The sequence below is a fragment of the Penicillium brevicompactum genome, assembly GCF_028827555.1.
Source record: "Penicillium brevicompactum strain IBT 35665 chromosome Unknown utg000005l_segment0_segment0, whole genome shotgun sequence".
NCBI classification, from domain to species: Eukaryota; Fungi; Ascomycota; class Eurotiomycetes; order Eurotiales; family Aspergillaceae; genus Penicillium; species Penicillium brevicompactum.
This window is the reverse complement of record NW_026623208.1, coordinates 2,372,563-2,398,471: the sequence shown is the minus strand read 5'-3', so window position 1 is coordinate 2,398,471 and position 25,909 is coordinate 2,372,563. Positions and strand designations below refer to the sequence as shown.

At 48.7% G+C, this 25,909-nt stretch overlaps 8 protein-coding genes across 8 annotated transcripts; 5 read left to right on the top strand and 3 right to left on the bottom strand.

Annotated features, from left to right (window-relative positions):
- Nucleotides 1-550: 550 nt before the first annotated feature.
- On the top strand, nucleotides 551-2,329 carry N7506_006755 (uncharacterized protein; the record flags this gene model as incomplete). Its single annotated transcript, XM_056956048.1, has 3 exons — nucleotides 551-1,061; nucleotides 1,131-1,659; nucleotides 1,714-2,329. The coding sequence occupies 3 exons, from the start codon at nucleotides 551-553 to the stop codon at nucleotides 2,327-2,329; spliced, it is 1,656 nt and encodes a 551-aa protein (XP_056810382.1).
- Nucleotides 2,330-3,504: 1,175 nt separating this feature from the next.
- N7506_006754 (arginase) lies at nucleotides 3,505-4,551 on the top strand (the record flags this gene model as incomplete). Its single annotated transcript, XM_056956047.1, has 3 exons — nucleotides 3,505-3,576; nucleotides 3,630-4,204; nucleotides 4,251-4,551. 3 exons carry the CDS (start codon nucleotides 3,505-3,507, stop codon nucleotides 4,549-4,551), a joined length of 948 nt encoding a protein of 315 aa, XP_056810381.1.
- A 1,209-nt stretch (nucleotides 4,552-5,760) lies between these two features.
- Nucleotides 5,761-7,021, top strand: N7506_006753 (uncharacterized protein; the record flags this gene model as incomplete). The annotated part of the gene is made up of 3 exons (XM_056956046.1): nucleotides 5,761-5,913; nucleotides 5,961-6,720; nucleotides 6,966-7,021. 3 exons carry the CDS (start codon nucleotides 5,761-5,763, stop codon nucleotides 7,019-7,021), a joined length of 969 nt encoding a protein of 322 aa, XP_056810380.1.
- A 172-nt stretch (nucleotides 7,022-7,193) lies between these two features.
- On the bottom strand, nucleotides 7,194-7,829 carry N7506_006752 (kinase-like protein; the record flags this gene model as incomplete). The annotated part of the gene is made up of 1 exon (XM_056956045.1): nucleotides 7,194-7,829. The coding sequence occupies one exon, from the start codon at nucleotides 7,827-7,829 to the stop codon at nucleotides 7,194-7,196; it is 636 nt and encodes a 211-aa protein (XP_056810379.1).
- A 1,810-nt stretch (nucleotides 7,830-9,639) lies between these two features.
- On the top strand, nucleotides 9,640-10,656 carry N7506_006751 (uncharacterized protein; the record flags this gene model as incomplete). Its single annotated transcript, XM_056956044.1, has 2 exons — nucleotides 9,640-9,762; nucleotides 9,814-10,656. 2 exons carry the CDS (start codon nucleotides 9,640-9,642, stop codon nucleotides 10,654-10,656), a joined length of 966 nt encoding a protein of 321 aa, XP_056810378.1.
- A 784-nt stretch (nucleotides 10,657-11,440) lies between these two features.
- On the bottom strand, nucleotides 11,441-11,872 carry N7506_006750 (uncharacterized protein; the record flags this gene model as incomplete). Its single annotated transcript, XM_056956043.1, has 1 exon — nucleotides 11,441-11,872. One exon carries the CDS (start codon nucleotides 11,870-11,872, stop codon nucleotides 11,441-11,443), a length of 432 nt encoding a protein of 143 aa, XP_056810377.1.
- A 699-nt stretch (nucleotides 11,873-12,571) lies between these two features.
- Nucleotides 12,572-13,806, top strand: N7506_006749 (uncharacterized protein; the record flags this gene model as incomplete). The annotated part of the gene is made up of 3 exons (XM_056956042.1): nucleotides 12,572-13,048; nucleotides 13,108-13,651; nucleotides 13,718-13,806. 3 exons carry the CDS (start codon nucleotides 12,572-12,574, stop codon nucleotides 13,804-13,806), a joined length of 1,110 nt encoding a protein of 369 aa, XP_056810376.1.
- A 1,055-nt stretch (nucleotides 13,807-14,861) lies between these two features.
- On the bottom strand, nucleotides 14,862-24,959 carry N7506_006748 (uncharacterized protein; the record flags this gene model as incomplete). The annotated part of the gene is made up of 13 exons (XM_056956041.1): nucleotides 14,862-15,572; nucleotides 15,642-16,012; nucleotides 16,082-17,216; nucleotides 17,282-17,765; nucleotides 17,830-18,524; nucleotides 18,579-19,292; nucleotides 19,379-21,871; nucleotides 21,931-22,679; nucleotides 22,751-23,347; nucleotides 23,428-23,771; nucleotides 23,856-24,164; nucleotides 24,269-24,740; nucleotides 24,917-24,959. The coding sequence occupies 13 exons, from the start codon at nucleotides 24,957-24,959 to the stop codon at nucleotides 14,862-14,864; spliced, it is 9,117 nt and encodes a 3,038-aa protein (XP_056810375.1).
- Nucleotides 24,960-25,909: the final 950 nt, after the last annotated feature.

The window sequence follows — 25,909 nt, the reverse complement described above, 5'->3', positions numbered from 1 at the left end:
TCTGCCTTCGGGAAATACCCGATTCTCGGGTGCCAAGCTCGAATGTCTCGGAGCCGGTCAAGTTGGACGGTCCCAAGCGAGTCCAAATCTAATACTGCTTGGCATCAACAATGATGTCGCACATTCCAACTATGCCGTATTTTGAAAAGCTCGTTATCCTTGGATATAGCCGCAACAGGACGCAAGATTTCCATCGCAGACTGCTTTTCTTCAAAGAGGTCAAACAGCCCCGGCTGAAGATTTCGGTATGCAGTGGCGTGGGGGACTGGGGACTCCGGGGCCCCAACGTCTTGATCTAACCCCACATGATACCTAGTGGGTTAGTCGGCTTTTCTCCACGGGGAATCAGAGGTGGGGTCGATACAAAAGCTCGGCTTCCGGGGTGATTCGCTGGTCTCTGCTCCAGAAATCATAAAAGGCAGGAAATTTCCAGCAACCCGGAAAGAAACGAGTGATTCTATACACCCCGACTTTTTTCCCGGGCTCACTCGCCATCTCTCAAAGTCTCTTTTGATCCAGCAGCCCTCGACGAAGGGGCAAATATACTTCAATGTCCAGACCAAGTACTGACAAAGAGCTGCCCAGCAGCTCCTTTTTGGAGAGGGCCACTCCAAACTTGGACGCCGAGACTTTGGATATTGGCCAGCGCATTCAAAGGCTTGCCGACGAATGTCCACCCTTTTATCAAAGCCGAAATCTGCTTATTCTCTATCTCCTCATGATTCCGGGATGCATGATTCCTGCCATCACCCTAGGCTTTGACGGTGCCATGATGAACGGTCTTCAGGCAGTGCCTAGTTGGGACACTTGTGAGTTCCCTCTTCCGTTTCTTATTTTCCTTTCTGTGGTGGCTGCCGAAACTGACTCCCTGTCCGGCTCAGACTTTAACAAGCCTCGAGGAAGTCTCCTTGGTATCATGTCTGCCATTCTGCCTCTTGGTTGCGTGCTTACCACTCCTTTCATTCCCATGGTTGGCGATCGCTGGGGTCGAAGAGCCGGTATATTTGTTGGTTCTGTCATAATGGCGGTCGGTGGAATTATTCAGGGAACTTCCGTTCACAGTAAGCTGACGCTGACCTGTACTTCAATTTGCTTTCCGATGGTCCCTTTATAACACCCGCTTCTCGCAGTCGCCATGTTTATGATATCTCGCTTCATCATTGGGATCGGCATCGTCTTTGCCAACACCTTTGCCCCGATGCTCATCGGTGAATTGGCCCACCCCAAAGAACGTCAGGTCGTCACCTCGTTGTACCAAACCTCTTGGTATATCGGTGCCATTTTCGCCGCATGGACCACCTTTGGCACCTTCAGCATCCCTAATAACTGGTCTTGGAGAATCCCCTCCCTCCTGCAAGCTGCTCCTGCTTTCTGTCAGATAATAGGTGTTTTCTTCCTGCCCGAGTCTCCTCGATGGCTGGTAGCTAAGGGTCGTGTTGAGGAAGCCAAAGCTGTTCTTGTCAAGTACCATGCCAATGATGATACCAGTAGTGAGTTTGTTAGTCTCGAGTTCGAACAGATGCGTGAAGTCATCGAGGCAGAGGTCAATAACGAAACCGGATGGATGGCTTTCTTGGCCACCCCTGGCAACCGTAAGAGGCTGCTCATTATCATCTCTCTTGGTGTGTTTTCGCAGTGGTCAGGCAATGGACTAGTTTCGTAAGTGTATTTACACTATCAAAGCCATGCAATTGCCTTGCTAACCAGATATAGGTATTACCTCGTTCGTGTCCTGGAGACTGTGGGCATCACTGAGACCCGGCCAAAGAACATCATCAATGGTTGCCTGATGATCTTCAACTGGATCACGTCCGTTCTTTCCGCCTTCCTCACTGCCCGGATCAAGCGCCGCACTCAGTTCCTTGTTTCTGGCTTCGGCATGCTGGCCGTTTTCGCTGTCCAAACTCTCTGCGCCGCCCTGTTTAATGACTACGGTAACGCAGCCGCCGGGCACGTCGTCATTGCCATGCTTTTCCTGTTCTATTTGTTCTTCAACTTGGCCTTCAACGCTTTGCTATACTCGTATCCCGTTGAAGTCCTTCCATATCCCATCCGTGCGAAGGGTTTCTCTCTTCTCATGTTCTTTGGCAAGGCCAGCAACTTCATCAATATCCTGGTCAACCCAATTGGATTGCAGGCAATTGGCTGGAAGCTATATTTGGTTTATGTGGCTTGGCTCTGCGTTGAGGTTGCCGTTATTTGGAAGTTCTTTGTTGAGACGAAAGGCCCCTCGCTGGAAGCCATTGCAGTTCTCTTTGACGGCGAGCCTGAGAAAGTTTTGAATGAGAAGAAAGAGCATGCTGAGAAGAAGGACGATAAGAAGGCATAGAATACCGCTTCCTTGGTGGGGTACCAAGGTCTGATCTGAGACAGAATGATAAACTGAGGCACGCTTAGGTACTCATTGATGATAAATCCTGTTGAGCGAGCCGTTTCTAAATTTTGTCAATGGTTGTTTGTTATAGTGCATTAATGGCTGGCCACTTCCAGTTCCAAGTTGACTCTGATTTTGTATGAAAGTGCCAAGGCCGTCCGGGTCCGCATCGTTTGCCGCGTTGCAGTTGCCGAATGCGCCGATTGTGCCGACTGTGCTGATCGTGCCGAACTTATTGAGGTGTTCGATCGTGAACTTGGATTTTGTCTCTCTGGTTGATATTTTTGAGAATTATACCGTGGGGAAAAATGTATCGGAATAATTTCCTGGACCACTCCTTGACCCTTCGGATCACTGTTGGTCCCGAAAGGCTATCAGATGTCGGCGGGTGACCTTCCTACCGCCCCGAGAGTACTTTGCTGCAATGACGGCCAGCTGGCTCGGCGTTGCCAGAAATACTGAAGTGGTAGGCACTTGCTTCGCCATGTATTCTATTCAAATCAACGAAGTTCAGAGGTGATGTTTCATTTGGGCGACACCTTGGAAATTGACGTGACAAGGACTTCACCTGTCGCTCAATGCCGGCTCGACTCACCTTTAACGGCGATGGCTAGTCCGCCCCACTGTGGAACATGGGTGCGGTAACTTCCATTAAAGTTAACAATAGACGAGTAGACACGGAAATTCAACTCCTTATCCTGGTAGAATCAATTGTGGGAACACCTTTCGTCAAAATAATAACAAGTGCTTGAACTGTTGTCGGTGGAACACTTAAGCATGGCGGATTCCATTCGAATCCAGATCTTGCGCAGCTATGTGTTTTGCGAATTCTTAACGTTCAAATAACAATATTCAAAGGGCTCACCAGGTGCTCGTGTCTTGCTCGTCATACCGCAGTTCACTCTGTTAGGGGCTCCTGAAAGATCGTGTGGGTCAGCTCGTCCGCCCCGTGCTCGGCTATTCTCAACTTTAAGGGACTTTAGATTACCGTAGAACCTGTTCAGACAGCGAAAATGGCTGGGAGGGTATGTTTAGCCGGATAGACTAGAAGGATATAAGATGCAATGTTTTCCAATTCCAGATCTCTCCTTTCTCATATTCACTGCAAGTACGCAATCATCATTCCAGGTATGGCGTTCAAAACCACTGCATCTGGCAATCCAGAGCTCGCCGTCGTTCTCGCCGAGTCATCAGCAGGCGCTGTAAGTTTCATCCGCTTCCAGATTTCAAAGCTCACAACGCTAACGACAGATAGCCACGAAAGGGCAGTGAGCTCGGTCCTGACGCTATCCTTCAGTCGGGTCTTCTTGGGCATCTCCAAAGTCATTTTGGCAAAGTTCACGTTTGTAAACTCTCAAGCAGATCTGGAGCGTCCGAAGAAGACCTTGATTATGCCAAAATGAAAAGACCACGAACCGTGAGCAAGACAACACAGAGTATCCATGACCTGGTCTATAGTCATATCCAACAGGGTCGACTTGTCCTGACATTGGGTGGCGATCACTCTAATGCCATTGGAACGCTGACCGGGACAACCGGTGCCCTCCATTTGAACCACGGTCAACGTCCGGCGGTGATTTGTGTTGATGCACATGTTTCTATCAACACTCCTGATGTGAGTCCCAGTGGGAATATCCATGGAATGCCGCTGGCTTTTGCAACGGGTCTTGCGAGGTGCCAGGAGAAAGGTATCTTTGATTGGATCCGACAGGACCACCTCATCGACATGAAGAAGCTGGTGTGTATTGGAACTCGCGATATTGATGATGAAGAGAAAACCTTGATTGAAGAAAATGAGATCAAGGTTTTTGGTATGGATGATATTCAGAGGTATGTATTTTCATCTGACTTGATGGTCGCCTGCTAATATCTTCAGACACGGGATCGACTCGATCATCACCATGGCCCTGGAGTATATTGGTGATCAGAGGTCTATCCACCTTTCTTGCGATATTGATGCTCTCGATCCTGAGTGGGCGATGAGCGCTGGACATCTCGTCCCTGGAGGATTATCTCTGCAGCAGGGGGTTTCGGTTGCTCGTCGCATTCACGAAACTGGTAATCTTGTTGCGATGGACTTGGTTGAAGTCAACCCTACCATCAATGTCGATGGAGTTGATCAGACCATCCGCTCAGCCTGTGCTCTGATCACGGGTGCTTTGGGGTTAGGTGCCTAGACTGGTCCCATGGCACTCCGATCGCGCTCCTGTAAATACTTGGATCACGGCCAAACCCTAGCCAAACAGACTGTTTCCTGTGACAAAGACACAAGGCTTCCGAAAGTGATAAAAAATTGATGATAGTGTAGAGGTAGAGGTGGGGGAAGACGAAGAGAGAGAAGAGAAGAGAAGCTCTTTCTTAGTACCCAAGTGTCCAGGGTTCAGACACAAGCTCCTTCCACCTTCTCAACGAACTGCCTGTCACCGGCCACTTTTTTCACATCTGCCAAAAAAAAAGTCTTTTCATCGACGGAAAGAATACTGTAGACATATACGATAGCGTAAATTGGTAGAAAGAAAGACGAGAAGAAGCGAAGAGGGAGAGAGAAGCTCTCATTGTCTAGACCTATCTACGCCTGGGAGGACCCTGTAAAACCAAATAAACATCGCCAAACAATTTTCTTCGGAATTTAAATTTTCACGCTTGTGGTCGAAAACTCTCTTGGTGGAACAATACTTCATCTGTCTGGGTATGTTTAGCTGGACGGGCGAAAAGGATATACGATGTCATCAATTCCAGTTCCAGGCCTTCCCGAGCTCATATTAGCTGTAAACACGCAATAAGCTCTCTATCTCTGACCAATCGCCGGTATTACCGCAGTATTTTGACTGGCACTGGCCGAAGCTTGCGGGAATCGAAACCCGGCATGAGTGCATACCCCACGATTTCTCCAGATCCCCGCATTTTCATGTATTCGAGATGATTTTACGGGGTAAAATTGGTCTTTCGCCTATGAAGGGAACTATATTTCAATCAATATAAATATCCACATCTTGAACGAGTGCCACGAATCGATATCAGATTTTCCGGTAGTAGGTGCACTACTAAGGCACTACTGAATCACAATGTCTCTCCATCAAGTGCAGGGCAAGTGGCTTCAGTACAGAATTACTGCAGCATGCGGTGCCGGCTTCCTTCTTTTTGGTTACGATCAAGGCGTATTTGGGGGACTTCTAGAAAATGAGCCCTTTCTGACCACCTTTGGAAATCCGTCTGTGACTATCCAAGGCCAGATTGTTGCGACCTATGATATCGGCTGTATCATAGGCACTCTGCTGTCTATGTTTGCGTGAGATAAGCTTGGTCGCAGACGGTCAATTCTAATCGGTTGCTGTATCCTGATTGTTGGTGGTATCCTACAAACAGCCTCATATTCTCTCGCGCAAATGATAGTCGGTCGTGTTGTTGCTGGCGTGGGGAATGGCATGAATACTATCGCGATTCCTATCTGGCAGTCAGAGACCGCCCGCGCTGAGGATCGGGGTAAGTTGATTGTTGCTCAGCTGGTGACAAATACTTTCGGCATTGTTATCACGAACGTGAGTTTTGTTTCCCGACGCTTGACAAGGATACTAAATTGGGGTAGTGGATGAATTACGGCTTCACTTTTATCCCACACTCCCCAGTGAGCTGGCGATTCCCTCTTGGCTTCCAATGTGCTTTTGCAATCGTTACTATACTATTTGTTCTCATCGCCCCAGAGTCGCCACGTTGGCTCGTCATGAAGCACCGCTCCAATGAAGCCCGCGAAATCCTCGCCCGACTCCTCGCAAAATCCATCGATGACTCGGATGTTGTGGACCAAATACAAACTTTGAAGATTGCTGTGAACCATGAGCACGAAACCCAACAAGCAAAGCCTTTACAAGAGATTTTCAAGAGAAAAAGCAAGCAGCAGACATTGCGCAGAATTCTTTTGGGCGCTGGAACTGCTTTCTTCCAACAGGTCGGTGGAACAAATGTCATTGCATACTATCTGCCCGTGGTTTTGACACGGTCAGTTGGTTTGGATAACAGAATGGCTTTGATTCTGTCAGCCGTCGACTCGATGTCACTCATGTTCTGGGGCTTTATTGCAGCCTTTCTTATCGACCGAATCGGCCGAAAGAGACTACTGCTTTTCGGAGCCGCAGGCAGCAGTCTCTGCTTTGCGCTTGTTGCTGTTGGATTACGGTACGGTGGGCCTAGTAACAAGGGTATGTCCATCCTTGCGGTTGTGTTTATCTTCGTCTACTATATCTTCTACGGCGTGTCGCTCCTATCAATCCCTTACATCTATCCTGCGGAAATCAACTCCCAAAAATGCGAAATATCGGAACTTCGTTCGCCACCACTACAAATTGGTTGTTCGTCTATGTTGTCGTTGTTGCTACTCCCACTGCAATCGAGAACATCCAGTGGAGGTATTACATGCTTTTTGCGATTTTCAACTTCTGTTTCTTGCCAATTATCTGGCATTTCTACGTTGAGACCGCGAACCTCTCACTTGAGCAGATTGATCGGCTCTTTGAAATCAAGTATGAGTCGGGAAATGCGATTAGCTGGACGGAGGCAACCATGATTGCCCGGACTGAGGTTATCTCTGATTTAGCGCGCACTGAGAAGGAAGACAAAAGCGACTCTCAGCATTATGAGAATTCGGCTTGATTCCAAGACTTGCGATAAAACTTAGAAATGTATAAGGATGACTATTAGTATCTTTTTTTTTTTTTTTTCACTGAATGTTCCTAGATGGGTTTTGTTGTGATGATGCACTTAGCACGACTAAAATTGATAAAGGAGAAGGAGACCATACTATAAGTTAGAAGTCAGTATCTTGTTAGAACGGTCCATAGTATTCCTGACGAATCCTTTCCATCTCCAGCTCTTCGGGCATTGGCTCTAGGAATTTATCAATCTCATTGACCCAGAACGAGTTCTGTGGGTTGACTTGATATGCAGTAGTGTATTCCCAATATGATGGATACCATCCAGCAGTTTCCCAATCAACAATTCCAACTATGTCATCTCTACGTGCAAGAATGTTGAGACTGCTAAGGTCGCCATGAGTAAATACCAATGGCCATGATTTGCTTTGGAGTTTGATCTCCTGAATTTCAGGTCGAAGGTTTGGATCAAATTCCCTGCCTTCGCGCAAATGCCGATGGAAGTCTTGGGTATTATCAAAAGGACCAAAACGTATCACGGAACCCGGAAGACGACAGTCATAAAGCGATCCGCCATCAACAGAAGCAATTTTGTTATCTTCCGGGGGCTGAAGATCACGTAGTTGACGAACATTCTCTGTCAATTGTAAAAGCAGTCTTGCTTTCGACTCCTCACTCCGATACACCCAGCCATGACCAATCATATCTCCCTTGATTCTCTCCATCACGATATACGTCATCCCAGAATGAGTAAATGCACATTTGACTTTCGGCACTGGGATAGATGTATGTTGCGCAATGAACTGCATTGCTGATGCTTCAGACAGATGAACGAGGCTCCCATATTTGACACATGTTCGGTCAGTCAACATAAGAACGCTCCCTTTTCGAGGTAGAATCCCCTCGAGGATTTTGATTGCTAAAAGCGTCGACCACCGATATATAGCGGTACTGTGAACTGGTTGGAATAGGCTCAAAGAAGCTGCGGATAGTGACAAAGGCCTTTTTTTGCTCGACCGCATTGTGTTTGTATTCGACCCAAGGTAGACAATGAAAGGGAAAGTTCCGAGGACTTTGTGTCCTTTTTTTTTTTTTTTTTTTTTTTTTGGCAGAAGTGGGTTTGTATTCGAGGTAAGCAACGCTAGGGGAAAAACGGACAGTATTGGAGCAGAAAGTCTTCGATGCAGAGTGACAGTAGGTTACGCGCGGCACACGAATCCCGGTTCCGAAGGGTACGGTGTATTGGAGGAGAAAGAAGAAGGGTGTCAAAATTATAGTTTGATAATATTGGTGATGTCAATGAAGATGCATGAGCATTGAGGGAAAAGTAGAGAGCTACCTGTGAAGCTACCCCTTTCTTCAGACTGATTCGAGGCGGGTGGACTTACGCTCAGACCCCAGGGCGGGGACACGCTGACTAAGCGCGATTATCGCGTCGATGTGAAAAAATAAATGACAAGAGTGGGATTTGAACCCACGCCTACAAACGTAGATCAGGAAACTGGAAACAGTTATTGAGTTAAGGTGGACCTTAACCTGACGCCTTAGACCAACTCGGCCATCTTGCCAATCAGATGACTAATCACATTTCGTTAGTTGTATAAGACTCGCACTCATCCAACGACTACTTTCTCATCGCGAATTTTGGCGCCGACTTCGAGTAGCAATACAGAGTCTGTATACCAAGTATCAATAAATTGTAGGGGTCAAAAGCAATGGCAGGGATTCATGGCGCCATCGAAGACAAGGGACGCAGTATCATATAATCCATGGATGCCATGTATTGTGGGACACAAGGGAGAGGGAGGGGGAGGGGGAGGGGGGGAAAGAGCGCGCGAGAAGCTCTAACTATCACTCGCACTAAGTCTGTGTGATAGATCAACTCTGTCAGAATGATGTAGGAGTCAGTACCTTGAAAGATACCGCGTCAAATAGGATTGACTCCTTCCATACTCTCTTGGCCATTGCGTATTTTGAAATTTGTACTCATGCAGTGCATATAGCGGCGTATCTTTCAATTCGGGATACAAAGAAAAATAGATTTCTATCATATTCCTTTACGATGATTAGTGTAACACGGACGTAGCGTACGGAGTAAGGTCCCACTCATCATATGTACGGAGTACTCCGTATGCCTAGCAAACTAAGGCGCCCCCAACGAAGTCTAATTGATCCAAGTATTTAAATTACTGATCCTCTGGATAAATGAACAGGTGTACCCTTTTTCGTTTGCCTTGTGAATATAAAAAGCCCTGGCGAGACCCTACTAATGAGTTAATCTTCTAATATAAGGTGTCTCATACTCCCATGGATCACTCCCAATAAATAACAGCACCCGTTGCCCCCTTTGCTTAGAACCACGGCCCCGGGGGTGGATGATTGATGATTCTACGAGTAATACAAGTTTTCGCCAAATAGATGCGCCAAGGTTTAATTTTCTTATCGTAAACCCTTCGGACCACATAAAATCAATCTAAACGATCTTATCTATATCTGAAGATCTACAGCTTATACAACTGAAGAACGGCTTGGCATTAATAACACACCTTGTAAAAATGCTTGGCAAACCACTCCACCACACGTCTCCATCCTAAACTCTCCAAGGCCCGTTAAATCACAATGCTGGACTTTATCAAACGCGCCCTGCGCAGTCCGGCGCCAAAATTGTACGGCCTTGACCATGCCATTCTCAATGTCGAATTCCCGCCACAGACCATGTGGATGAACATGGGGTACTGGGAGGCAAGTCAACCACACCCAATCAAAAATAAATAAAACTAACAATACACACAGCATACCAACAACTTCCCAGAGGCATGCGAAGCACTGTTGGAGCAGGTATTGACAGCAGCTCTCTCAAAAGAAACAAAATCCATCAAAATTCTAGATGTCGGCTGTGGCTGCGGTGATCAATCATTATATCTTCTGGAAACGCTAGGCAGCCAAAATGCCAAGAATGAAGAGCCCTCACATCTTCAAAGTCAAGACCCAAATCAAAATTTCCGCCACCGCTCGACAAATAAATCTCTCCCCATTTTAACGTCTTATCTGGGCATAACACTAGAACCCGCCCAAGCCGGCCTCGCAAAAAGCCGAATCAATCAATCGAACCCCTCAATCCCAGCAAAGATTTTCTGTGGGAATGCATCAATCCCCTCGAACTGGCCCGCAGAGCTATCTTCCCTGGTCAACACGAGCAATGATTCAAAAGACGAATCAACTTGGCTCCTGGCTCTGGACACATTATATCACTTCCGACCTTCGCGCGTTCCTCTCTTGGCCCATGCGGTTACTTTACAAGCCTCGTTCATGGCTTTTGATCTTTTGATTGGGGAGAGTGTGACTTGGTGGGAAAAGCTATTACTGCGGATCGTGTGTCTGGGGACAAATGCGCCGTTTGGGAATTTCATCACTGAGAAAGAGTACGTAGATATGCTTGTTGCGGCTGGGTATGAGAGGGATAAGATTGAGGTGAGGGATGTGAGTAAATTTGTTTTTGCGGGACTGGCGGGTTTTTTGGGTGTGAGGAAGGAGTACGGAATGCCTATGGGGAAGTTTGGGATGGCGAGACGGGTTTTCGACTGGTGGGCTGTTAGGGGGGTTGTTAGAGGAGCTGTGGTTGTTGCTAGGGTGTAGGTTGGAATCGTGTGACTTGAGATGGTTTTGAGGCTTGTTGCTAGGAGGATCACTCTGTGTGCCCACGTGTTATGGAGGAGACAGTGGTCAGAATAAGATATCAGCGAAATATCCATATGCCAGTGGCCAAGAGCGGTCACAATAAACATAGGGCACTGAATGGGAGGCATGGATATAGATAACCTTTGGTTTTTAGTAAAATAAAGCTGTACATATTTCCTTCCCGTCCTAAGTCTAGCACATACGACCATAGGGTGTGGAGAACAGGGCTTCCCGTCCGCTCAGCCGTACTTAAGCCACACGCTAGTGAGTTAGTAGTTGGGTGGGTGATCACCAGCGAATCCTCACTATTGTATGTTTTTATTTTTTCAACTTTGTTCTTTGTCTTCTTCCCTTTCTTCTCCCCTCTGTTTAAAAAACCATCGTCAAAAAATGCAAGGGGTTGGGCCTATCTGTGCTCTACTTTATGGTCTAGTGAGAACGGGCTGATCTACAGAGAAACACGAATCGCTTCAAAACTGTAGATTCAGACTCTCGAGGCAAGAAGGCCGACCGGGGAAAAGAAAGGAGAGAGAGAGCTATCTAGCCAAAGGGGGTCATCTGAAGTCCCAACAGTACCCTGTTTGGATAGTTGTGGGATGTATACCTTTTTGTCGGCCGCAGTGGGTGCCAGGTTTGTCAGGCTCCTCGCAACGATCAAATGTCACAAAATCTCAAGCACTTAATAAATTTGCCAAAACCAATCACTCTATATTGAGGCGTAATCGGAGCCCCAAGAAAGACTCTAAATACGAATCCTAGCATATCCATACCGACACCCATCATGAAGTCTCGAGTCCGTGTTCCCATCCGCAGCATCGTATAGCCCATTATCAATGCCCTCGATGTCCAAAGGGATCTCACATCTTTTGAACCCGATCAGCGGACGACGTACTCGAACTGATTTTCCCATCTCATCTGATCTTATCCGCTCGGTGTAGATTGATGGGTGTATGGCGATGAGTAGTCCGCATGTTATGGCGAACCCGGCCCAGAGACATATTTGGCCGACTTTTGGGAGGTAGTCGGTTATCCAGGCGAAAGTGAATGATCCAACAAATATGTATGAGTAGAAGAATGGTTTGTAGCATGGGATTGAGTAGTATATGTTATATGGTTTTCGGGGGCGCTCGTCGTCCTGGGAGCTGTTTGAGAGTAGGCGAGTGTTGCTTGACATTGTGAAAATCTGGGCAGATGGATGCAAGAATGCCAATATACCGATAAGAGAGAGGAAAGAGAAAGAGAGAGGAGTTGGAGGTTGATTCAAAGAACGAGGTGGGGCAGTGATCAACATAAGGGGGCCAGTCCACTGCAAAATCTTCAGCCCCAAGGATCATATTCTCCACCCACCTGTTACAATATGATTCCATGCTAAATAAAATCGCGCACTTTGGGCTTCTCCTGTCCCCACGGGTCCTGAGTTCAGCCCCAACATATATACATATACACTGTTGTTACTACTCTTGATTATCCAAGACATGGTCGGGGCCCCGGGGTCGGTGATATCATATCATATGCAATGCAACGCTTTTCAAGTGGTCCAGACGAGACAAGCCATGAGCTAGGCTATATTGTGAATTTGTTCCTGTCTGGGCCATTATCTCATTGGTGTTTCAGACAAGGCTCATTCAATCCCGTGGGCTTCCTCGAGTCCGCTGGCCCTCAGTACAGCGTACATGGAAAGTCTATGGGCAACCATTAGCACAAATCTTGGCCCCCATCACAAATCAGGCTCCAGGAAGACTTCTCGACTGAGGAGCATACAATGCATAGATAATGAAGACGGGGGCCAAAGTAAACTTATAAAAGGTCCCTCTCGAATGCGTCTGTTCACTCAAAGAGAAATCATATCCTCTCTATCTTTACCTCAGCAGCCATGGTCCACATCTTCCGAGCCTGGATTGCTCTCACGAGCCTGAGTCTCGTCGTGGCCGACACCAAATGGACCCCAGACGATTTTGACTGGGACGGTTTCACTTGCAACGACACTGTCGCAAGTGGCCTTTGGATGAACAGACATGAGGCTCCATCGACCACAGATCTCGCGCTGCTCCCAGATCATCATCCCACCAAAGTCGACTCTGTCGGAGTCGCACAGGTTGCTGTCGTGGCTGCACTTGGGTGGGCCTGGAGAGCAGCTAGTGTTGCCGCTGTCGGTATCGGCTTGAAGAATACCATACATTCCTGCAAGCAGACTGCTGACGGTGATGCTGGCTGGGGTCCCTGTCTTGAAGGCCTCTTCACTACCGTAGTTGGCTTCGGTGGTGCTGCTTCTGCTGAGAAGAAACTTCTTCATAGGGGTGGTCGGTTGCTCATGCCTAATCGGTTCCTTGCGGATGGTACTGTGGACTTGGTGAGCTTTTCTCGTCTAATATGAGTATGAATATCAAAAACTAAATTGGTTAACAACAGGAAATGAACGTCCTCACCAGACGTGAGATCGACGCCCAGAACAACCACGACGATTTCGTTTTCCATCACATTCGGAGCCTTTCCTCTCGTGATCCTGAATTTCTCGGATACGCAAAGGATGACCATCGTCTCGCGAAGAAGGACTTTGGTCACCACCCTCTTGTGCCGATGTTTCGATTCGATCACTTCAAGCATGGCAGCATGGAAATGACTACCCGTGACACTATGAACGGTACCTTCATCACTGCTGCCTATACGGGCCATCCCACTCATCTGCTGGGCCGTCGTCAGATTGAGGATCTCAAGACCCTTATGAAGCGTGATGAAGTTTATGACAAGGAGGTGCTGGATAGCGGGGTTATTGAGGCCCGATTCGACGCTGATGCGTCTCAAGCTGACTCTGCCTCCATCACCGCTGATGCTGGAACCCTTTTCAACACCTTCGAGCCCGAAGTTAGCTGCTTCATGGGCGGTAATGTGAAGGATAACAGTGTCCTAGATGTCCAGATGTATGACACGACCAACAAGGGCACATTTGGCTTTGGTATGTTTTCAACCTTGGAATCTTGTCCATTTCTCCCGAGGTCTTGAGTTTTGCTGACGTATTTAGGCACGATTGGAGTGTACAACAACAACGATGATGCGCATTCCGTTGAAGACATGGAGCCCACGGGAATGCCATTGAGCCAATGCAAGTAAGCATGCGTTGAGAACAGGATTTTTGATATGTCGAATAGATGGAGATCTCTGTGCATACTCGTTCAGAACCTTGGAATAGTAAGGGAAATGCATTTCTGATGCGGACATCTTAAGAAGTAATTCTTAACAGCTGTCCGATATGGTGTAAGTCGAGGTAACAGTGAAAATGCCACGGATTCATGTGGTTTTGAGCATCGAAAACTTGGTCTTAAATACCTATTCAACCACACGCGGGTGAGCTGATATTCAGGCGCGTGACCATGAGCGAATCCTCACATGTTTTTGTGTTTGTTTTTCGTCGGGTTTACGGACAATCCAGGCACCTTCAGGCATCAAATCCCGAAAAAAATCAGCCTGTAGAATCAGGTATCAAGATGTCAGGCATTATGTAATCGCCAAGACTGCCCATAGTTATTGGGAGCTGAGGGGGTGACTCTGGGACAATGAATTCATTTTCAAGTGATGAGAGACAAATGCGACAAGAAAAGACAAAAACATACAACAGTGAGGATTCGCTGGTGGTCACCCACCCAACTACTAACTCACCGGCGTGTGGCTTAAGTACGGCTGAGCGGACGGGAAGCCCTGTTCTCCACACCCTGTGGTCGTATGTGCTTGAAGTTTTACTCAAAAGTAATTTATACGGCCATATTTTCTATAAGATCAAAATAGATCTATATCCACCACCAGTACTCCGTACATCCTAAGCAGTGCTGTGGATTTCTAAGATTCGCCTAATTTGAAGAAAAGGAAGCACCGCTTTAAGCTTGGAAGATCATGCGACCGGGTCGAAAGAATTGGGCACGCCATACGCAGTAAACAGGCTGATACGTATCCATCAAGGACCTAGGTAACTTGCTTATCCTGACGATTTCACGGCCGCATTGTGTTCGCGTGGTCATGAGACTATCAGAGCTACCCGTGGGGCTCCTTTACTCCATGAGCTCACATTTGGTAAAACATATGGATTTCAATTCGCTTGTTAGGGCTAGAGAAATATCATACTGAAGATAAACCGATTTTCATCACAGGATAGAAGCGGGCAGCCCTCGCAATCAAGTAAAATCAGCGTATACCGCCTTTTCAAACGTGCTTGTCAACTCCTCGAACCTGGGGTCAGCCTGTGAGATAACCTGCGTAAAAGTAGTCGCGCCCACGCCCTTGGTTCGGTCAATCCACCAGAACATATTCGGCCGTCCAGCCCATTGAATGGTGCCAGCAGAGCGCTTTCCAGGGATAGCATCCCTATACAACGGGCCACCTAGCGCGATCTCAATGCGTCCTGCATCCATATCAACTGTGGAGCGAAGGGATGCGCGAAGCGGACCATTCAGCATATCCTGCAGATCACTCGAGCCGTCAGTTTGCGATTTGAAGATCTCGTCGATACTGGTCTTGGATAAAATTGAACCTCCGTCGGCGAGGATCATGCTAACGAGCTTCGACCAGTCGTGGGGAGTCGACCATAGGCCGTGGCCGCCGCAATCGTGACTCGCTGGAATGTGTGAGAGCCAGTCGCCGCGTTCCAGGCCGAGGTCGTCGGTGCGCTCGTACAGGGCTACGAGCCTGTCCATCATGCCGGGATGGTTCTCAGGATGGAAGCTTGTTGAGGTCATACCAAGTGGATCCCAGAGATTCACTCGCATGAATTCTTCAAGGGTGGTGTTATTTATCCTTGCGATGGCCTCGCCTGCCCAGTCAGTACCGGAACCGTACATCCATCCTTCACCGGGCTCGAAGAGAAGAGGGAATGTTTTCATGACTTCCTGTGTGGGAAGATCGCGTTAGTTGTAGCTCCAAAAATTTGATGTATATAGAAGGAGGGAATGACTTACAAAGTCACAGTCGAATACACTATTTGTCTTGCCATTCTGCCTCGCCCATCTCGCCAACGGAGGAGTCGAGTGGTAGCCACATCCACTCTGGTGGCTCATTAGCAGTCGCAGCGTGATTGTCTTTGTTCGGGGTTTTGTCAGGCTTCGACCCTCGGAATCAACACCATCGAGAACGGGGAGAGCGCATAGATCCGGTAAGATCGGCGCTACGTCATCATCAAGGGAGATCTGCCCCCGCTCGACAGAAATCATGATAGCGACAGTCGTCATGAGCTTTGAGAGAGAAGCCATCCCATAGACTGAGTCAAAGTCGACTTTGATGTCGGACTCTTGGGACAAAGTGCCTTCAGATAGTGAGTAGAGTTGGTCACCTGTGGGAAAGTTAGCATACGTATCCAACAAGCCTACCTAGCCGGGGTCATCCTGTGTTGAATACGCACCTTGGCCGTTTACAACAGAACACACATAAGAGTGCATGACGGGCTTTGGATCGACGATCGCTCTTCTGACTGCCTGGGAAAACTTGTCCATCTCAGATGAGGTTGCAATATCAACCACGCCATTGGAGCTAGTCATACGGCCACTCTCGGTATGCCCATTGGTTGCATGGGATCCATTAGTTGCATGAGATCCATTAGTTGTAAGAGCTCGGTTGGATTTGGCCTCGGATGTACCATTCACCACTAACTGAGGCTCTTCTGCTTCCGCTGCGGTCTTTGGTTTCATGAGGGTGTCAAAGATAGTCCCAGAAAGACTCTTTGGCGTGCAAGAAGGAGCCAACAGTTGAAGGAACGACATTCCAACACCAAACTTCTGACTCAACCAGTGGATCAGCTCACTACCGGACATACTATCGATGCCAAAGTGTGAGAAGGGGCGACTGATGTCGATTTCCTCCACTGGCATAAACATCAGCTTAGCAAGGCGCTTCGAGACCGCCTCAGCTAGTACAATGACAGCCTTGTCACGATCTTCCGGGATGTTCGAGATAAGAAGGTCGTCTCCGCTGGCATCAGCTACAATGCCGCCGATGTTGCTAGCCGATTTGCGCGACTCTAAGGTCGTGACCAGGAGCGCCGAGCGGCGATCCTGTTCAATGCGTGTGACCTGCACCATGCTGAGGTCATGCTTGGAGTACTCGACACCAGTGACGATGTGGCCCTGTGTGAGGATGTCGAAATGCTTTGAAACGGGCTGAGGGTATGTGAATCGTTCGAAATGTCTGATAAACTCTGACTCCTCGGCTTCAATCAGACCAGAGCGCATCAAATGTTCGGCGTACTCGGGCTTTCGGTTCAGCGTGCCAACGCCCTTGATTGGTCCCAATGAAACTGTAGTCACTGGAAGACCCATGCTGATTCGCCGGCGTGCCAGGTTGTCCAGCACAGCGTTGGATGCGGCATAATTGGACTGCGAAATGTGACCCACGTATGTCACTGTAGAGCTGGTCATGAAGAAGAAGTCGAGATCTGCGTTGACGTTGATGGTGGCATTGTGGAGGTTGAGAGCACCGTGAACTTTGGGACGGACGGCAGTATTGAATTGCTCAAGGGTCATAGACTCAAAGAACGCGTCCTAGAAATTTATCAGGTTAGTGACTCTCGGATGTCGTATCTTTGAAAATGAAAGTGCCAGCTCACCTGTAGCACCATCGCTGCGTGCACGACTCCCTTGAGAGGTCCCATTGAAAGCGCCTGCGTCACAGCTCGCTCAACATCATCCATCTTTGATACATCGCCCTGGATCGTCACCACATTCACGCCGCTTTCACGGGCCCTTTTGCAAAACGAAGCAATTTCTGGGTTACTCTCGCTTGATCTTCCCAAAAAGACAAGGTTTTTGGCGCCTCGTTCGATCATGGAGTCAGCCATGCTGTGACCAAGCCCACCATGGCATCCCACCATCAGGTAAGAGTTATTGCCGTTGATACCGTGAGGCCGGAGAGCGCCCTTCAACATTACCTTGTTAGAGGTTGGACTGTAAGTGAGTACCACCTTGCCGATGTGTTGCCCTTGTCCAAAGTACCGAAGAGCCTTTTCCATCTCGGTTATGTGGAAAGTGCTGTCTAGCCTGATAGGTTGAAGCTTACCCTTTCGGAAGAGCTTCATAGTGTCGGCCAGAAGCCTGTCCATAGATATCAGTAAGTTCTCCACATGTGACTCAGTGATAGGATTTCATTCCTCCTTACCTTTCTGCAAGCTTCGGCTTCTGCTCCAGGACAAAGTTGAGATCAAAGGAGAAGAGACTGATGCTCTGGCCAAAGGCATGCAGTCCCATATTTCCCTTGTCCAGGACGTTGCCACGCCCAACATCAACTAATCTTCCACAAGGTGCCAGGCAGCTCAAGGTTGAGTGGAATCCAGGACCAGATATCGTCGACAGAATGACATCGACACCGCGTCCTTCCGTTTGTTTGAGCAGATCGTCCTTGAACTGCAACGTTCGGGACCAGAAGATGTGATCTGCGGGAATACCGCACTCAGAGATCAGATAATCCTTCTTTCGTTGGGTTCCGACTGTGGCATAGATTTCGGCTCCCACAAATTTGGCGTACTGAATGGCTGCCAAGCCTAATCCACCGGTAGCCGCCTGAATAAATACCGTTTCGCCGGTCTCTAGGCGTGCCAGGTAGTCCAGCGCGTACCGTGCAGTTCCATGGGCAATACCGACAGTAGCCATCTCGATGAGATCGGCATCCTGGTCAAGTCGGATACATTTCTGTGCGGGGCTGCGAAGGAACGTGTCATAGTATCCACGTTCTAGGCAGATGACCTTGTCTCCAGGGCGAATGTGGGTGACATTGTCTCCGACACAAGAAACGATGCCCGTACTCTCATTGCTCGACTTGACACTTTCAAAATTGCCCATAGCAATGACATAATCCTATGATAATTGATTTTGTAAGTTTTTGCTTTGTAAAAAATGCAGCAAACCTACCTTCATGTTCAGTCCAACCGCCTTCACCTCGATCTCAACCTCATCCGCTTCAAGATCAATGTCGCAGCTCGGCGTTTCTCGGAAATAAACTGTGTCCAAAAGACCAGGAGTTTCGAGCGCAAGTTGGACATTACCAGAAGTGGGGAAGTCCTGCTCAGCTCTGCCCGCTCCAGTGTCGAGTGTGAACTCCTCATTCAGCTCCATGTCGGGGACTACACGACTGATATGGAGGATGTTGTCTTTGAGCAGGAAGTCCGTTTCACATTTTGCTCTTGACGAAGCTGTTCCGATTTCAATGCATACTTCAGTGATGAAGTTCGCGATATTCGGTGCGTTTGCGTCATCGATATCGAGAGTAGCAAATTTGAGATTGTTAGTGGAGAATTCATTCATCAGCACGGTATTGATGCCATGTGCCATTGCGAGGGCCGGCCTCTTGCCTGCCATCAAATCGCCTCCTGTCACCCATAAGATGCTTGATGCCGATGAGACGAGCTGCTGCAGGCCGGCAAACTGCTCCGGTCGCATGTCCATGAGTACGGGGTCTGAGATCTCTTCGAGCACGATATACATATTTTTGCTGCCAGCAACCAGATCCACAGATGAGATTGATGGCAGATCGCAATGTATGATACCGTTTTGAGCGAGATTTCCTTGCTTGGTGATCTGGTCATCGACAGCTCGTGCTAGCTCGTATTGGGCTGTGGAATGCACCTGTAGAGACGTCAATAAAGAAAACTACTGGTATGCGGGAATCCGCTGAGAGACACATGGAAAAGATGAGTGGGAAAAAAACTTACAATGAAAACTTGATCGATGCTTGTCGCGAGAAGACTTTTCGACGAGTCGTCCAGTAAACTAGCCACCATGACACTTTCCAAAGCCAAGGGCTCGGGGAAGTCGGTTAAAACCATGTCCAAGCCAGTGAATCCAGAGCTCTTGAGCTGTTGCTCCCAAGATTGGAGGGACCGGAAAGGTCCCAGCGGCCGATCAGCATCGACATCATCGAGACACTCCCAGAAGCTAGGCAATGTGCCAAAGGCAAATTGAACGGGAGTCAGACTACCTGTTTGCGTGATCTCCAGCATGACAAGCTTGCCACCTGGTCTGAGCAGGCGGCTGCAGTTCCGCAGCAGTTGGTCGGTATTTCCAGGGGCATGCATCACATTGGACGCTAGAATGAGGTCGTACTGGCCAAGTTCAAAGCCTTGCGCAACGACATCAACCGACAAATCAAAGGTCTTGTAGATCATAGTCGGGTAGGCACTGAAGAGGTCCTCGGCCTTTTCGAAGAAAGCCGGTGAGATGTCAGTGAAGGTATAGTCATGATAACGCTTGGCGTGGTGGCCAGGCATGTCCCGATCGTAGGCATTGAGTACGTCAAGAGCAATGCTGGTACAGCTACCTGTGCCTGCCCCGACCTCCAACACTCGCATGGAAGGATTTTTATGTGCGAGGATGTCTACCACCGATGCCAGATTCTTGCGTGCTGCATCATGGATGGAGCCGTCGGCATATACGCGAGCCAGGATCTCAGCCTTGACCGCGAGATCAATTCCTGCCACCGTGCCGTTGAGAATCTCACGCATGTTCTTGTAGACAATGGCGTTGAACTCCAACTGGGGGAAGTCTTCCGGCAATTCAGACAGAAGCTCCTCAACCCGCCTCTGTCGCTGCTCGGGATTGAGGCTTGTGGCATTTGGCTCACACAGTATCATGCGACCGGCTGTTGCTTCAGTCTTCACGTGGCGCATCCAATTGTAGAACCCATGAACCCATTTCAGCGACGGGTCCGTTGGGAGTTCATCCTGATCCATAACCTCGAGAGCCCCACAAACATAGAGAACAGTTACTGTCTCCAGCCGCGTTCGAATGTTGTAGACCTCGTCCAAGTAAGCCCTTCCGGACAGCGATTTGAAATCGCTATGATACAGGCGATGAGCCCCATCTGTATCCAAAAAGGCAACGTCTGGCTTCCACTGCATGCGGTAATATGGCTCTCGTCCACCTTCTTTGTTCATCTTTTCTTGACTGCCTTGGTTTTCAAACTGTCGCCATTTCACATTCTTTGCTGCGATGATCTCGAAGCCGCTTTCTGTGGTGAGCGTTGAGTGAGACCCGCCGCTTCGGGCACCTTCGGTCCAAGCAACACTATCGATGAAGCCTGTTTGATTCTTTGCCCACGATGAAGGGCTGATTGTCATCTCTTCAATGAAGACAGGAATTTGAGTGGCGGCCTCACGGTCTGCGCGACTGGTGTACACCGACGCGACTCGGCCCTGAAGTACAGCGTCAATCGTCAGAGGGTGAATGGCGTACCGAGACTCATATGGGGTGGTCCTTTCGGCAGTTTTGAGAATTGGTGCTCGGGCGCGGGCGCGGGACGCATGAGGAAGAACCTCAATCTCATCAATCACGCGAAACAGAGGTCCGAAATCAAAACCACGGTACTTCAGTCGCTCATACCAGGCATCTTTGCCAAAGCTCTGCTCGAAGACTGGCTCGTCAGTCTCGTTGTTGAAAACAGACTTTTTGGTCTTCTCTCCCCGAGCCATTTCGAAAGAAACAATGCCTTGTGCATGTTCGGTCCACTTGTCCTCTGCAACAGAGCAGATCCGGAACTCAAACCGGTTGGATGCTGCGGATGCATCGGTAGGCCGTAGGTTGGTCATTAAATCGGCAGTCCCACTGGAGGGAAGCACCAGCGCTGACTTGATCGTGACAGTTTGAAGATGGAACTTGGCATCCTCAAAGTCAAATACTGGGCTACCGAGCGCTGTATCTTCGGCAAACTGGGCCGCCGCTTCCACGGCCATGGCGAGATAGGCCGCACCGGGCACAATAATAGCACTTCCAATGACATGATCTTTGATCCATGGGACATCATCCAAGCGAAGATAATTTCTCCAAACCGGCTCCATTCGGTTTCCTCCAGGAAGTCGACTGCCAATCAGATCATGACGAGGATGAGAGGCAAACTTGTAGTCCTGAGTAGAGCGCGTAACGATCAATGGCTGTGGAGTTTCATGATTCCACGAGTACTTGGGCAGATCAATGATGACATTGGACGGGCGATAGACAGTGTGCCCGTTCACATGGAGCAGGTTGATGGTACAGCCCTTCAGGAACAGACTTTTCGCAAGTCGCATCATGTCATCCTCGGCGTCGTGTCCACGCTCGAGCGTCTGCTCATAACTCACTTTGGGCGCGGTTCCCAGACTTGCATTCCAGATCTCTGTGACTTCGGGTGATGAGATGATCTGTTTAATAGGGCCCTTGAGTCCGCTGTGGGGCTAGAATAAAATATAATATGTTAGTTAGAAGTCAGATCGGAACGGAAAGGTTTTCATACCCCAATTTCAATAACACAATCGACGTGACGTTTGTCTGGGCCGAACGTCAGACCAAGGAATTTGGTCATGGCGCCATGGAAAAGAACGGGACTTTCCAGGTTCTTCTGCCAGTAGCTCCCATTAACATCCCCTGGTTGAAGATGCGCCAGTGTCACCGATGATATCATCACGGGCATAGGCGTCGTTTGGTCGCCATTTGAAAGTGCCACGATTCCGCTTCTAGACCGCGCGGTAGCCTCGACGATGGCTTCACTGTATCCGGATCCGACTTCCTTCATGCTCGGAGAGTGATAGGCCTTTCCACCAGTCGGTAATTTCTTGCACAATATTTCGCGTTGCTTACATATCTTGTGCAAAAGATCCATAGGCTCAGACTTGCCGCTAAGCGTGACGCTGTTTGGAGAGTTGATGCATGCAACAACAGCATCTGTTGAGGAAACACCGCTTTCAAATAGAAGTTTCTCGGCGTCCTCCGCACCCAAAGCCACTGCCATCATGGCGCCTGGTGCCTGGGTGAGCGTGGCATGTACGCCTCTCAGATAAGCAGATATTATGGCATCTTCGGCAGTGATCAGTTTCGCCGCATAAGCAGCTGCGAGTTCACCCGATGAATGTCCAATAGTGGCTTCGGGTGTCACTCCCCACTCATGTAGCAGATCCACAATTGCAATTTGCACAGCGGTGCAAACAGGCTGTGAGAAAGAAACTTCTCCGATCTTGCTTGTTTCTTCTGGCTCGAAGAGGATTTCTATAAAACGCAGGGTTTAGTACTCATTGAATCAAATGTGTGGACTGAGAGCATGAGGAGGACAGACTGACCTTCAATGGTCCATGTTGGGCTCTGCTTCAAGTTCGACAAAGCCAGGTTCAATTTCTTGAACGTTCGTCGCACTGAGGGGTAACAACTTAACAGCTGACGACCCATCCCCGCCCATTGAACACCTTGCCCGGTGAAAGCAAAAGCCACGACAGGGGTCCTGCTATTCGCACGACCAACCATTTGTTCACCAAAGGTCACCATATCCTTGCCGCAAACCTCGGCTTGGATGATAGCACGGTGAGGGAAGTGCGTACGACGAGCAATCATTGTATACAATAGTTCATGGAAGTCGTGGGTCTGACGATCTAGCACTGCCATCAAGCTCTCCACGTTCTTCTGCATAGAGTATTCGTCATGCCCTGTGATAGGTAATAAGAATTTCTTCTGTGTGATAGTGTCGTAGGGATTGATGGACGGCGTCTCGTGGTAGGGGTTGGCCATGCCGATGCTCTTGAAATAATCATCTACGCCGTCAATGACGACGTGCCCGTTGGCTCCACCATATCCCGACGAATTAACAGATGTGCGTCTTGCTTTCCTCTCCGGCCAGGGAGTGTTCTTCGTAACAACCGCTAGGGCACCTCCTTTTAGGTCCACTATCGCGAGATTGTATAAGCGTCAGCCATGTTTCCAGTACCTTAAGACTAGCTCGGTTTTAGCAATGGTATGTACTCACACGCAGGGTTAAGTTTCTTGACACCTATTGTCCCTGGTATCACTCCGTTCTCCATTGCCAGTACCACCTTCATGATGCTGGTTATGGCAGAACATGCCTCACCATGGCCGACTTGTGGTTTGGTAGACCCGATATATAAAGGGTCATGCCACTCACGGTGGCTGCCAAACACGTTTCCGACCGCGACTGTCTCGATCGGATCACCTGCAGGAGTTCCAGTACCATGGAACTCTACATAGCCAACTGAGGCGTAGTCTAGAGGACCCGAGTGTTCGTATGCCTTCCGGATAGACATTTCCTGGGCCATAGCGCTGGGGAAAGTAATGCCGTTGTTTTTTCCATTGCTATATGGCAAGTGTAGTTAGACTTCATGCGAATCTAGTAAGGAAGAAACATTGCGTGTGTAGAAATATAGATTAATAACTTACGCAGTCAGAGACGATCCTCGAATAACTCCACGAATAGGGTCTCCGTCTCTAATGGCATCCGAAACTCGCTTCAGGTATAGGACGTTGATGGCTTCTCCTCGAGAGTAACCATCTGCAGATTCATCAAATGCGTGACACTGCGCTGTTGGAGAAAGAGCTCCAATCTGCCCGATGGCAAAATGATACTCAAGTGTGAGAATCAAGTTGACACCACCGACAAATGCGGCAGGGATTTCGCCGTTGCGTAGTGCTTGTACTGCGAAATGGAGTGCATACAGTGTTGAGGAGCAGGCCGTGTCCATAGTCACGCTGGGAAAGAGAATTAGTTGGTGAGGCTCGAAATCACTTGAATCTTGATAATAAAACGGCACCCAAGGTAGTGCGTATACCAGGGGAAGTCCGTTATCACTTACCTCGGCCCGTGAAGATTGTACATGTAGCTGACACGATTGCTCACGGTCGTCCGACCCATTCCCAGAACGGCCATGCCCTCAATCCTTTCGGGTTCTTTGAACGCGAGAGTCTCATAGTCGCTCGCAAAATTGCCAACGTAGACTCCAGTCATGGTGTCAGAGACATCTTCGAGAGTGACGCCACCAGATTCTAGACATTCAAAGCAGCATTCAAGCAACTGACGTTGTTGGGGATCGAGGGATAGGACATCCGCAGCATTCATGCCGAAGAATCCCCCGTCAAAATCCTCAAGATCGTTTGAGATACAGTAGCCCTCTGTGTATCGTATGTTTCCCGGTCGTCCCTTCTGGGGGTTATAGAAGGCATCGGCATTGAAGCGGCTCGCCGGAAAGGGGCCTCGTGCAAGCTTCTGGCTCATCAAAAGGTCCCAAAATGATTTGGGGTCTTGAACGTCTCCAGGCAGCCGACATGCTGGTTGAGATGTTAGCAAGTGACGGAGAAGCAGAAGGGTATGGGAATTCAAGTAGTGTCATAGAGGAGGAGAGAAGGCAGCGGGAGAGAGGGAAGCTCTCTCATGTACATCCCGGAGCCGCGGGGAGCCTGACAAACCAGGCAAAATCCCGGAGAAGAATAAATGATGAACTTACCCATTCCAACGATAGCAATACCCTCATCTTGCTGTTGGTCCATCTTCTTATGTGTAAGAACACCACCAGATACCAAGTGCAGGATTGAGCGCAGATGAATAGAATTGAACTTTCGGATGTGTCAAATGAAAAGGCAAGAGGTTGAAACTTGGAAAGAACGAACTATGTGAGATTGACTCTCCCTTTTAAATCATTTCTCTTCTTATATTACATACAATGCACTTTTGGGGGCGGCTACTGAGCGACCACGATTTGTTAGCTATTCCCATGAAGGAGGATGACTGTATTGACTAACTAACTCGATAATATCCAATTTTGTCCCGGCACCGGCCTGGACCTTGGGAGCACTGGCGCACCCTGACCATAGTACGCCACTTATTACACCTCCAGCGCTAGCAATAGGGAACTGAGAGATATCTCGGGGTTTGTCTCTGCCTTAGCACATTGCATGATAACGATAGGAGCTGATACTACCCTACGTGAGTCTATTTTACGCACGAGGCTGCCCCAGCGATTGGCTCTGGAGGTGAGGCTCGACACTTCTTGGTACCTCAGACGGGCTTCCGCCGGAATGCAGGCACTGCAGGCACACTTGATAATTGGCCATTTGATTCGGAGGGACAAGGCTGCATAGCCCTGGCATTTAACACGTCAGGAAAGTCTGCTGATGTTTATCGCCCATAGTCCGGTGGTTTTTCCGTGCCCAGGAGCGTAATCATATATCCTGGCCAAGAAGATAACCAGTGAGTCGTAAGACTTGGCTCTTGTGATTCTTCTCAACCTCTTTCTGAAAATGATTCTCTCTGAAAATAATACTCAATGCCTTTAAATCTTTCTTTTTCTTCTTTTGCGCCTTTTTCTCCTTTCTCAGCATCCCATTTCATTGCCCGATAACTATACCTCGGAAAGAACGAATTGTTTGCAGAGTTCGAGTAAGACGTCGTGAGGGGGTTATCGTATCAAGTAGTACTAAGCACTAAGTAGCATTGCATC